A 14,310-nucleotide genomic window follows, 5' to 3' on the forward strand; every position below is an offset into this window, starting at 1 on the left:
GTCCCAGATGTTTGTTAGCACAAAACTGTTCTGTCTGAGTAGCAACAGAGAAGTTGTCCCTGGCGTTTGCATCATTGGAATAGAGAAGCCTTGCTTTGCTCGGTATATTATTTGCATGATAAAACTCTTAAAATAACAAACAGTTTGTAATTATCTCTAATGAGAATGTATTTTGTTGGCAGTCTCTGCAGATATGTGCTAAAGATATATGTTCATTTTAATAATAGAGGAAAAACCTGGGTTACCAAATGTGTCGTGAACATGTAAACATGCATTTTTAAAAGTTCAATACTTTTCCTTATTATTTACAGTGTATATTACAACTGCAATATGTATTACATATTATGTATTTTAATTATGTTCGATAATCACAAATGCAGTTACATTAATGCTATTGCCAACACCACAACACTGACCACATTTCACTCAGAGTGTTTAGTGGCTTGATTGGTCCTTGTTGATTAAGCTTATTTGGTAACACTTTACATTAATGTTCATTCCCTTTGTTAAAGAGTTAATTAAGGGGTTATTTAAGGACTAAGAATCAATTAAAAATGCATTATAAATCTTAATAGGCAGTAATGACAACATGAATGAAAAGGGTGCCTTATACACACCTTCCAAACAGTGAGCCATTTTACCTCACATGTTATAAATGCTTAAAACTCTTATTCATACTTATATTAACCAAAACCATCAATGCCTTTATTCCACTTTTTGTCACAAAAATAGACAATTATAGCGAGATTAAAAGGATGGATTGTGTCCTATTCAACAGTCCGCTTTGTGTTTATATTTATTACTGTGTCTTGACTCACTGCACTTTACTTTACAAAAGAATAGTGCTTCTTCGAGTGCTGTCCCAACATACCTAATCCTAGTTACCCAAAGACCTCAGCAAAAACACCATTTAGGTATTTGGTCCTCATGCCCATTCACAGCTCATATCATATAATAAAGCCTGATGACAATTAAACCACTGAACTTTATATACAGGTTTCCAATGTTGGCAACTCCTTTATAAATGTTTCATATGTGTCCAATTTCCATTAAGGTACATTTTTGCATTGGTCACTAATTTTGAGCAAGTGTTATTAAGCATTTATAACATGTGAGGTTAAATTGCTCACTATTTGGATACAGTGGGGGTCAAGCTTAGCTGTCCCACTTTATATAGATATAGTTTGACATGTTTTTAAGTGTTCTACTTTGTCAACTCTTGTCTTAGATTGTTATAACCAGACTTGTAGAGACATCTAGTGGCTAAAACTACAAGCCTTATAGAGCTCTATGATTCTCAATAAAAAGAACTGGTGTACAAAACTTACTGCAGTTCTGAAACACAAATGTTCATGATGCCCCTTTATGAGACTTAACCAACAACCAAAACGTCGCATAAAATGAACCCATCGTTTCATAATAGGCTACACATTACATATAGTGTCCTCTCCATACGCTTATGAGGGCTGTCAATCAAATACACTTCTCGAGGTGTCCACCGCTGTGTGAAATCACAGGTTTCAGAATAGCACACCAACTGAACGCTTGAATAGAATCTCGAGTAACGTTTTGATGAAGTTCTTTGGTGTCCAACTGTTTAAAGAAGATGCTCGAAGGCCAGTGTCTCCTTTCAGCAGCCATCAGCGCTCTATTTTACAGCATGATTAATTACGGCTATTACTTAACTACCGTGTAATGTTACTTTGCCGTTATTTGCAGAGATGGGATCGAGCCCATCAGCTGTGCTAAGAGGCAAGGGGGTTAGTTAACGAACACTGGGGCCCCAAATTTACAGAACACATTACCAAGGACAAAGGTGGAGATGCGCAATTATAGTCATTACCTCATCAGAGGTACCTTTTTGACACCACAAGTGTTTGATGTTTAAAACATCACCAAGCCAATGACAAAGATGTAGGCTACAGGGACGACTCTCATTAATATAATATAGAATTTAAAATAATAATAATATGTATGAAAAGGCCCTACCATGTTATATGACGATGCGGCATTGGCTGAACTTGATTCACTGATACTCGTTATTCAGTTTGTTACATTTGTATACATTTGTATATATATTTTTAATTTGTATTTTTTTACTAAACTAAATTAACCCGACATTTATTTACTACTATATCTAATATCTACTTTCCCTTGCAATGATCAGTTAAAATTGTGTATTACATTTAACGAAAGAGACCGTAAATGTAATAACTGCCTTATGTTTTATTATATTGTAACCATACAAATATTCCACAAAAAGAGGGAAAACAGGCTACCATAATCAAATAGTCTACAAAAGATATGCAGCATTTTACATAAAGTTTTCTCATTTAATAAAACAAGAAAAATAACGTTCACTTGAGGACTATTTTAAAAATAAATTATTATTCTTTTATTTAAAGACGCAATTTCCCATTATATTTTTTTTTTCAAGTGCATCAATACAAGTAAAAAAATTTTACTATTTGAATTTTGCAACACAAAATTAAAAAAAAAGCTCATTAAATATATTATTATTAAGGAATGGACAAAATAGTTTGGAAAATATATATTTTGTGTGGCAGTTTTTGTTCCTGTTATTACTGATGCAGACAGGTCTATAAGCTAGCAACAAACGAAGTAGGAAGACAAAATAACTAGTTCAAATATTTAAGCACATGGAGACTTGCATTTGATAAATCAAGAGGTCACTTCAGGTGAGTAAACACACAGTCTCCAACGAGCAGAAAAAAAGAAGTTTAAAATAAAAATAAAATCTTCAAATTGCATTAACCTGACTGAGAATTATGCTAAAGCAATACAGCTTTTATATAGTCTCATATTGATCAAATAAAAATCACGTAAAATGTCTTGTGTTGTAGGCCTATTTGAATCGTCCACCCAGGAATCGTGCCATTATTATATAAATGACCTAAACGAATGATAACGAATGATGTCAAGTTATACAATTATATATATTTACTAATTATGTAGGCTATATCATTGGTATAAATGAGATGAATAAACGTCAGTCAATGCTATGGTCTCTCTCATTAAGGCATTGGACAGACAGCTGAAGTGTAATCCGGTGGTCGCGGCTCTTCCTGCGTCTGAACATCAGTCAAGCATTGCAGGCTGGCGCCAGAGACTACATCAGGTGTAGGGTTACTGTTTGTTGTGGCCTGTGTACACTAACAGGCCTGTTGAAAGTCAGTGTCGGCGTCACCTTTTCGGACATCCACTTTTCTTCACCGAAACACAAACCAATTTATCGCCATGATTTCGCATGAATCGCGGAAGTCGTACAGGCTGCGCGGATAGCAATCAAAAGGAATATCACTTAGGCTATGTACTGCTAATTAATAATTAAGTAGCCTAGTTAATACATAAATTAGTTATAATTAATAATTATGAACCGCTAAATGTTTCCTGTTGGTATGCTTGTTTTAGTTTTAAATTTAAAATATTAGCTAAATGTTTAACATAAATATGCTTCAGGGCCGGCCCGACCCAATAAACAACATAAACATTTGTTTAGGGCCCCATGATTGGTTCGGGGACCCACCCAACACGCCCATTTATTTTATTTTATTTTATTTTATTTTTTGTCCATCAATTAGGCCTACTCTAATCAACAAAACACACAACCGTATCAATGAAACGTAGTATGTTTCATTTCGTATATTTTTTCTAAATTAACTAGAATTTTCTAGAAACCTGTAGGGCCCCATAAATTCTATTGCTGATTCAACTACTCCGAAGTTAAATAGCCGGACCTTTTTATAATGTCAGGGTATGGAAACACTGACTTTCTAAATGTTCAGTGTTACCCTCTGGCAAGTAGGCTATGTATGGCATGGCAACAAATCTCAGCAGTTTGTTACCTTCAGACGTTAAATGAGGGCCACAATTATAAGGCTTATATTATTAATTAGCAGCATATTAATGTGTAAACTCAATAACATGCTTAAATAATGTCCTAAATTAAGACTTAAACGTGGATGACAACGTTCTACTTAATTTCTTACTTGCGTGCTCCACCACCTTTTTATTTTACAATAGGCCTAATTAGTATGATTATATATTTATAATTACCCAACTTTTTCTTTGGGCTATTTAATTGAACATTAAATTAACTAAATCAACTTTAAACTGCATGAACCATTTTCAAATGGTATTTAGAGACTGAAAAACAATCTAGGCCTAATGCTTGTTGTGAATTAGGATAGGTGACGACGGGACGAACAGAACGGGAGGGGTCATTATAAGATAAGGACAGCGCTTCTATTAGCAGCAGAGGAAGGACGATGGGCTTCTCTTTATCTAGTGCTGCTTCTACTAGGACATAAGCTATATCACGTGCATGCATACAATTAGTCGAACAACTTCGATTGAAAATATTAAGATAAAAATATACTATCGTATAGGAAATTCTCTTCTGCATAACAGTGGACGTCAAAAAGTCAACTTTCTTCCACTTTCTTCAACAACCCGCACGCGTTTTCGGTTCGCTTTGGAGCAGCGAGCAGTGATGCCACCGAGTCCGGTAACCTCAACTCCATTTTTGGTAAATGACATCCTGAAAATGGAACAGCAACATACTCTTAACCCAAATGGATTCATGGGTTCAGAGCAGGAGGACACTGTACCGCTGCAGTCGCTTCAGCTTCAGTGTATGCAGAGCACATTAAGCCGGAGCCTAGATCTCCTCCTCAGTCCAGAGAAACACAACGCGATTTCTGGGGAACAGATGAAACGTGCCTTGAATTCAGATGACTTAGACATCGTCAAAGGTTCATGTGGCTCTCCAACGGAGGAGGAGATGGATCCAAGTGAAGACACAAGTGAGTAGAATGTAGATCGCTGTACAATCTTTGCAGGATGAAGGATCTGTTTTAATTTAGGTAAAATGATCTGATTGGACCGCATTGGGCTGGATTCCCCGCGAAACAAAAATCATAATTGTCGATTATTTCCCTTGATATTGTAAGTGCGATTCAATTCGATCAATTTAATTTACATTAGGTTATTATTTAGTTTGTCTGCATGGGGGATCTGCATGTCATCTTGCTCATGCTACACACCCAAAAACAAGCTGTTTGTAAATTAGGGGAGAGCAGTGAACTAACATTATTGGGTAAATGCACTTGGTTCATAGTATTTTTCTTTTTCACATTAGTATTACACGTCTGTTACAAATATGTCTTGTTTCATGAATACAGTGTATACTTTTTTATAAACTATAACGTATTCTGCCTACATGTGATATAACGTATTCTGCCCCCCCCATCTAACAATTGTAGGCTATGTGATCTAATTAAAATAAAATAACTTATTGTGTCAGTTATAGCCAAATATATATATATATAAATATTGCATTTAAATAGTTTCATTAAATAGTTTAAATAAACCGATCAGCCACATCATTAAAACCACCTGCCTAATATTGTGTAGGTCCCCATCGTGCTGCCAAAACAGCGCCAGTCTGCATCTCAGAACAGCTCTGAGATTCTGAGATGATTTTCTTCTCACCACACTACAGAGCGGTTATCTGAGTTAATGTAGACTTTGTCAGTTTGAACCAGTCTGGCCATTCTCTGTTGACCTTACTCATCAACAAGGTGTTTCCATCCACAGAACTGCCGCTCACTGGATGTTTTTGTTTTTGGTACCATTCGGAGTAAATTCTAGAGACTGTTGTGTGTGAAAATCCCAGGAGATCAGCAGTTACAGAAATACTCAAACCAGCCCATCTGGCACCAACAAACATGCCATGGTCCAAATCGCTGAGATACATTTTTTTCCCTATTCTGATGGTTGATGTGAACATTAACTGAAGTTCCTGACACAACTCTGCATGATGTTATGCACTGCACTGTTGCCACACGATTGTCTGATTATGGATGATTATTGGTGCCAGACGGGCTGGTATATATATATATATATATATATATATATATATATATATATATATATATATATATACTGTGTATATGCTGAACTATATACACAAACAGAAATCGAACAACTGGCATGTCATTTGTTAATTACATAAACACGTTGTATTATGGCCCCTTTATGACAGTATTTTCACTTTTCCCCATTAATTAATAATGGTAGCTGTAATTGGAAAAATCTTGATTGTTTATTCAATTAATTGTATAGCCCTAGTGCATCCTTTACAAACAAAGGAGCACACCTGTAACTAATTCCACTGTAGAGCTCCATGATCTATTCGTGTCTTGTGCAATCACATTAAATGCATTTTTGGACCACTTTCATTAATTTCTTCATATGTTCGAAAGCTTTGGCCTCATAGATCAGCGCCTTTGGACCTGACAGCTGCCATAACGATGTACTTCAGTTAAACATCGAGCGATCCGAGTGCTGCTTTTGTTAACAGGCATTTCTCCATAGTAAAATGACGTATGACGTTATGATGATCTTAAATATTATCGGGAAATGTATAAGCCAGTCTTAGTTAATTATGGAAGTGTCTATTAATGGCTGTAAAATGGTACTTCTGAATTAGAATTGGATAAATGCCATCTGTTCTTTTTTGTTTGTTTTCAAACAGGCATGTGTCTGTTTGTCAACTCTAGTAGTAAAAACGATACACCCAAGGATAAACCAAAGCAGAGGCTGCGCAGGAAACCCAGAGTTCTCTTTTCTCAAACGCAAGTATTTGAGCTGGAAAGACGCTTCAAGCAGCAGAGATACCTGTCAACACCCGAGCGAGACCACCTGGCTCATGTCCTGAAGCTCACTTCCACACAGGTGAAAATATGGTTCCAGAACCGGAGGTACAAATGTAAGAGGCAGCGTCAGGATACAACTCTAGAGCTGGCCGGCCCACGGAGGGTGGCAGTGCCAGTGCTGGTGCGAGATGGCAAACCCTGTCACGGATCGCCGTTCAATGTCACTATAGGATCCTATAACTATTACAACAGTAATGGGAATAACCCATACCACTGTAACTTCACTTCTGTACCCTCGTTTGCAAATACAAGCCAAATACCCAACCACTTTATGGATATGAATTTGACGACAGGAACTGTTGATGGGATCAGAGCTTGGTGAAACATGGCGGCAAACCCAAAAGAGATTTTGAACGAAGACTATTTAATGACACTGCTGAAAATATTGCTGACAGAAACTCAGTAATTCAGCTCCTAAAATGTTGACTGATTTTATATATATTTGTGTTTTTATATCCGTGAGTTTAACACCAAATAAATAATATTTAACAGAAGCTCGATTAACGTTTTTCAATACTTGTAAGAGCCATTTGGAGATTGTACATTCATACTTAAATGCAAAATACTGTATTCCTATATCGTGAGTTCTGTGTTGAGTTGATTGCTGTCATAAGTAGAGGATATATCATATTAAAGGGGAAAATTGTGTCTGTGAGTTAGAATGTGACATAGATTGTTTTATTCATACCCTTAAAATGAAATATATTAATGCACTCCATCATTGTGTTGTAAGAATATTTGAGTTAGTATCCAATTAACCCGTCACAATTTCTTTCAATTTCTTTTTGACTTTCTTCATCATCAGGGATCAACGTGATCGGATAAAGTGCAATGAACACTATACATTTGGCACGGATTTGATTTTACTTCAAACTTTATGGCAGCAGTTAAAGATGTGTTTTCAAGTTGAATTGGGATGATTTCTGAAACACGAGGCCCGATTAATTCAAGCTTTTGTGCAAAGGATTTAACAGATTCGTATAATTTAATTCATTATGAACATTATGAAGCAAGACATCGAATGCAAACGAAAGTTTTGTCAGTTTGCTGACATTCGTTAACTTCACAAATTCGTTAAATTAGCAAACGAATCGGTAACCGTATATCGTAAAAAAACAAAACAAATATATGACAATTGAAAATGCGCAGTGATTACCTTAATATGTTTTTCAAGCTAATCTGACCTTCAAAAATATTTTAGTTGGATTAAATTATATGAAACTGTATTTTGGTAGTAATAGAAGTGAATTTAAATGTTTTTAAATTTTTGTGTTAGCAATCAAAACATTTTTAAATGTTTAAATGTATTAAAACAATATTTGTTTTATATTATTCCTTTAATTGCGCTAATATATATCAGTATTGAATATATATATATATTAGCGCAATTAAAGGAATAATTCAATCGACAGCATTAGCATAATATTGATTACCACAAAAAATTATTTTGACATCCTTCCTTTTCTTTGAAAAATCACAAATCTGGGATACAGTGAGGCACTTACAATGGAAGTGAATGGGAAAAATTTTAGAACTTAAAAAATATTAACTTTAAAAAATATATATAGCCTATATATATAGCCACAAGACGTAAACAATATGCATGTAATAATGATTTTAGAGGGATAAAATCACTTACTAAATTGGGTTTCCCCAATGACGTTGCAACTTAAGCCTTTACTATCATCTTAACTGACGTTGTTCTTTATTTTATGATGGAGTAACACCTGTTTCCCAAACCAGCATTTAGGTTGCTGGTTATAAAGTTTAACTTGAGTTAACTTAATACGGGAGCTGTCCAGTTCAAAGGTGCTGATCACTTTGGCCAGTGTGTCCAGATGTTTGTCTTCACAAAATGAACATATTGTGGAAGTATTGACAAAGGTGGAAGTTGTTTGTAACCTTGTTTATAACTTATTAACAATTACAGAATTAAATAAAATAAATAATGATGCTTTAGTAAGACGGAGTTTCAGATGTATTGATGCTCAGTCATAGAGATGAATGAAAGTGACGCAATAAATGCATGTAACGTGAATGTACACGATGTGAATCAGAAAGGGCTGGAAACTGAACAAATGTAAATAGAACAGAATTGAAATGACGGGCATCTGTATTGAAATACTCATAGACCTGTCTGAATATAATAAAACATCTGGTTAGAGTTCAAGTCACCGTGTACTTTAACTGCCATTATGCATCATGCAATTTGTTACTGTCTTGCAGAAAGACTAGGCGTCATTGCCTTTGATAAACTGTGAAAGATGACATAAAGATCTTTTTAAGTTGCACTTAATGGATTTAAAAGCGGTTCAAAGCTATCCTTAATTTACGCACGTTTTTACGGGCTACTTAGATAACGATGCTTTTGGGAATCTCGCTTTAGAGATTAAGCAGGGGCGTAGCAGTCATTTAAAAAGTGGGGGGGGACACATCTGCCAGTATGTGGCTCGCAGACACCCAACACTTACAGTGCATTATTAATATATTACAGTATATATTAATACATAAATATGTAATAAGTATAATATTAATATATCCATATTATATACTTTTAATATTTGTAGTATTTTAAAGATTCAGGTATTGCAAATTAATTGCAAAATTTTGCCAAATTAACTGCTAAAATAAAGGGCATCTGTTTCACACATGACAATAAAAGACTGAGGACAAGCTGGTCCTGAATAAAATTAATCAATTACAATAATGACAATTGTGCATGAGCACAATACAAAATTTTCCTCTGTTCTTGTGCATTGTGGGATTTACATTTACATTTATGCATTTGGTAGATGCTTTTATCCAAAGCGACTTACAGTGCACATATTACAGGGACAATCCCCCCGGAGCAACCCGGAGTTAAGTGCCTTGCTCAAGGACACAATGGTGGTGGCTGTGGGATCGAACCAGTGACCTTATGTGCTTTAGCCCACTATTTGTTCAGATCCATTTTATTATTTGTTCAGTGACCATTTCTGGTGATACCAGAAGGTGGTGACAAATGAGTGTCTTGTGTGAAATGAGTTAGTCATTGAATCAACAATCAAAACAACATTTTAATCCTTTAAAATTTGTATGTCTACAGACCTACAAAAATAGTTTAGCAGAAGTTTTAAGCATTATAAGAACAAAGCAAATCTATAATTTATACAGTTTGTGAACTACTGAGCATGACTTATCAAAAGACAACAATAATATTCTCATAATAATTATAATGAGTTTCAATATCGACTGTACATTTTCATGTATAAAAAAGAATGTCTACATATCTATTAACTTCTGTAAATTTCACAGGTATTCTAAGAAAATAGGAGATCTATCTTTTTTAGTACAAACTGTCGACTGCACACCAACATAGAGTTAAAAAACAGGAGCTGAAATTAAAAATAGCTTTACATATTTAACACAGATCTAGTAATCTGCTCAAATTGGCAAAAACAAATGATCATTACTATTACCGCACAAACAGAATGTAAAAAGCATAACTTAATGAAGACTGATATAAACTCCATTTACAATATGTGCTTAAAAGAAGGATTGTCCATTGCTTTTTTTTTTGCAGTGCATTTCAGGTAATGCTGCCAATTATGAAAGATATGCAGATAAATATCTCTTGTTTGTGTGTTCCTCATGTCTAGATTAATACTGTAGATAAACATCATTGCGATAAAAACATAGATAAATGAGCATTGTTGAAAAAGAAACTTTGTAGAAATAGAATTGCATTGATAAGACTGTCTGACTATTATGTAAGTGTTATTTCGGCTCATGAAACTCATATGTGATTGGCTGGATTGGTTGCTCAATCAGCCCAAAGTAACAAGATGCAAAGAATACTTTAGAGAGGGAGCCTGGGTAGCTCAGCAAATATTGACGCTGACTACCACCCCTGGAGTCGTGAGTTCGAAGTGCTGAGTGACTCCAGCCAGGTCTCCTAAACAACCAAATTGGCCCGGTTGCTAGGGAGGGTAGAGTCTCATGGGGTAACCTTCTCACGGTCGCTATAATGTGGTTCTCGCTCTCGGTGGGGCGTGGTAAGTTGTGCGTGGATGCTGTGGAAATAGCGTGAAATCCACCACTTGGACTCGGTATGGGCTTAGCTTGAAATAGTGTGGGGGACAAAATCACCTTTTTAAAAACTGCAGCTGCTACGCCCTTGATATTAAGTACTTAAATGCTATTAACATTCTAATTCGTGTTTGCGGAAAACCAGCCCTTTTCTGTGTAAAGTTATAGCCAATTTTACAACTTACAATGCCATGAAAATGTAATGTCAACAAACCCTAATACGACCATAAAAATGACTATTTAAACAACTTTACAGCTCAAATAATACATGAGTTTTAACAGAAGAATGAATGTGTGCTTTTATAAAATTAGAAGATTCACATTTCTGTTAAAACCCTCCAAAAATGGTCCCCATTTACTTCCATTGTAAGTGCCACACTCTATTTTTGCTTCTATTAAATTTTTTTTTTAAAGAAATGTGGAACGAGTCAAAATAAATTTTTGTGGTAACCAACATTATGCCACAAATGCTGTCGATTGATCTTGACTTGTTTTGAACCTGGAATATTCCTTTAATAGGCTCCAAAATGAACGGCGGTTCTGTTTTCAATGAAAAAGAAAACAGAAATGGTTGCATTTAGCAATTTTACCAAATGAATTTATCTGGCACTAATGGGTTATGTAGGCCTATTAATAAGCAAGCCTGTTATTGTAATCAATGCGCTGTAACATCATAAACTAAACAAATACAATTATCTCCCAGTCTTAACGCTTTCCAATGGACTTGTCATTACATTCACATTAGCCAAATTGATAAAACAATAGAAGCGGTGTGATAAATCAGAGAGTCTCTGTCCAGAATGGAGGGCCGAGAGGAAACAGAACCGCAGACAAGCCGGCACACTTTCACCCTCCATTCTCTCTTGATCTGTCAGGAAAACGATTAAAATGACCAATGAGTTTGCACTTTTGAACACCCTAATGAATTGAACATTAAAAGGGTCTATAGAAAAAGTTTCTCCTTCAGTGGTATCACAATTGATTTCCTGTTTAAGTCTCTGGTGGATAGGACCAAGGCAAAGATAGAAAACACACTCAAGAGTCTCGTCAGCACTGAACTCAGATAAGGAAAGAGTATGTGGCTTGGAGCAGTATTTAGCAGATTGATATATGTAGCTAAGAGCAGTATTTAGCAGCAGACAGAGTGGAGACTATGCCACTTCAAGAGATCAGATAAGTGTGTGTGTGTGTGTGTGTGTGTGTGTGTGTGAGAGAGAGAGAGAGAGAGAGAGAGAGAGAGTCAGTATGCAAGTGATTATTGTTAGTTGGTTTGTGCTGCACATTTAAGAATGTGTGAGAATGTGAGCACAATGCAGATACATATGGTTGAAGGATTGACGTAGTGTGTGTGTGTGTGTGTGTGTTGTGTAAAAGAGAGAGAGAGAGAGAGAGAGAGAGAGAGAGAGAGAGAGCATCGGAAGCACTGTCCACTCTATAGCTCCACAGGAAGAGATCTGATCAGAGACTCACTCAGTCTGCAAGTGACAGGGTTAAGACAGAGGAGGCCCAGATCTTCACTTCTCTCTTGTCACTCTGAAAGAGACAAGAAAACTTGCTCCCCTGCTAAAATGTTCCACTGTTCTGATGGAAGTGGGAACTGAAATATGGGCTAAAGGTTAAGCTGACTTCATTCCATCAAATGAATAATAAAATGGTGAAACCCCAAACACTGAATAAAGAGAAAGCAGCTCTATTGAAAATTCTAAACCAGTATGACCTAATAAATGAGAATGTCATCAGGAGTTTCATCAACTATGGACAATTTCATGTCCCAGCCAAGGGTTGATTTTTTTAATTAAAACAATCAGATTTAAACTTTTTATTTTTTATTTGTTATATGAAGGTAAAACTTTTTGCCAGGCCTTCCTCTTTTTTTCTTTTTTTTTTTTTTTTTGGTCAATGCTTTTATATTGATTTGATTGTTTTAGCTTTATATCAGACCCAGGCTTTTAATATTAAACTAAAAAAAAATCTATTATTAAAATACAAATTATTACATGCTTAAAACTATGGCAATCTAAACATTATAATATAAACCATTTAAATATGTATTGTGTAAAAACACTTTTATAAACATTACGACTGTTCCAGAGTTGTGGCGTCATTTACAAAACTCCAATCTATTTTGTTTTAATAAATAAATAAAATACAAAATAAATAATAACTTATTATTATGCCTAATAATATTATTATTTAATAAAGTTTTTTTTTTCAAAAGTTAGTGTACTTGTTGACCAAGTCAACCAAAATGTCAGTGAAGGGCATGCATGAGATGAAATATGATATAAGTTATGTTTTATGTTTGAACAACAAAAAACAAAACAAGGTCAAGGCCAAATAAGGCAAAAAGTGTGACTATATATTAAAATTTTGTGTATTTAGGATAAATAAAATGTAAAATATGAAATTAACTACAAAACAAAAAAGTCATCTTATTTTGAGATTTTTTTTTTTTTTTTTTTAAGCGACTTCGTATTAAACAATGCTGAATTGGTGATGTGCCATATATGACACTGGGTGGGAATGTTCATGAATTTCAGAAACAAATGACAAAATGAGGAGTTAACTAAATCTGTATTTTGGGTCAAAGAAACACTATATCAAGAAATAAACAACAGGAGAAATGTGAAAAACAACTAGGCCTCTGAAGCTATTGCTGAAACTTGTTGGAGCACACAAAAATGTTAAAACAGGACAGGAACATTGGTGGCATTAAAACAGACTAACCATGGAAAGATTAACCACAGCTCTGCAGAACATCATCAGCATGTCTCTAAGAGAAATTGGACAGTGTGGATACTGGCTATGCTTTTATTACATCAGAAGAAATGTTTTAGACATTTTGTCTGCAGACTAGACATCTTTAGAAAGTCTCTCATGATTCCTAACAATGCTTACGCCACACATCTGTCCACACTTAAGAGATATTGCTCAACTGCCTCCATACATAAACACACTCATGTCCCCTGGCAAGACATTCTCAAACTGAGTGTAGTGCTGGTAAATCTGCATTTGAACAACTTTAGAGTTACAAAAAAGCCTTTTGTCAGCTCATTTAAAAGACTACTTGCTGCGGCATTGCATTGATGACTGATGAAACTGATTGCTGCATTGCTGTTTTCTCAACTGTGGCCTCTCATTGTATTTGACAAGTTACAGCACGTCATCCCACTAATCCTGAACTATTATTTGTGCAATAATGTAATAATTTCTGTGATGGAGTTAGAAGTGCACTAATGTTTGTGTGTAGTTACTGAATTATTGATGGTGGCATCAGAAGAATCTAGAAGCAGTAAGTGACAAACCTACACTGAACATAATTTAAGTTTGCACTGTACTCCAGTTCTTAATTCAGCAAACTACACATGGCTGTGCTGCTAAAATAAGGTGCTCCAACAGGCGATGGTGAATTGTGTAGAAACGTCTGAAAAATGTTTAACATCAACAGTCAATACGTTTAGCATTCCCTACGGTTATCAAGTTGTTGCCAGTTTGTAAGTGG

The 14,310-nt window shown here is 35.3% G+C and overlaps 1 protein-coding gene across 1 annotated transcript; it reads left to right on the forward strand.

Annotated features, from left to right (window-relative positions):
- The first annotated feature begins 4,513 nt into the window (after window positions 1-4,513).
- LOC127631143 (homeobox protein Nkx-2.5-like) lies at window positions 4,514-7,062 on the forward strand. Its single transcript, XM_052109146.1, has 2 exons — window positions 4,514-4,826; window positions 6,560-7,062. The coding sequence occupies exons 1-2, from the start codon at window positions 4,514-4,516 to the stop codon at window positions 7,060-7,062; spliced, it is 816 nt and encodes a 271-aa protein (XP_051965106.1).
- Window positions 7,063-14,310: the final 7,248 nt, after the last annotated feature.

Source organism: Xyrauchen texanus, chromosome 37 (genome assembly GCF_025860055.1).
Source record: "Xyrauchen texanus isolate HMW12.3.18 chromosome 37, RBS_HiC_50CHRs, whole genome shotgun sequence".
Lineage (NCBI taxonomy): Eukaryota > Metazoa > Chordata > Actinopteri > Cypriniformes > Catostomidae > Xyrauchen > Xyrauchen texanus.

Coding starts and splice junctions, on each gene's coding strand:
- LOC127631143 (XM_052109146.1), top strand. CDS start 4,514: ATGCCACCGAGTCCGGTAACCTCAACTCCATTTTTGGTAAATGACATC. Junction 4,827..6,559: donor GGATCCAAGTGAAGACACAA/GTGAGTAGAATG, acceptor GTTTTCAAACAG/GCATGTGTCTGTTTGTCAAC.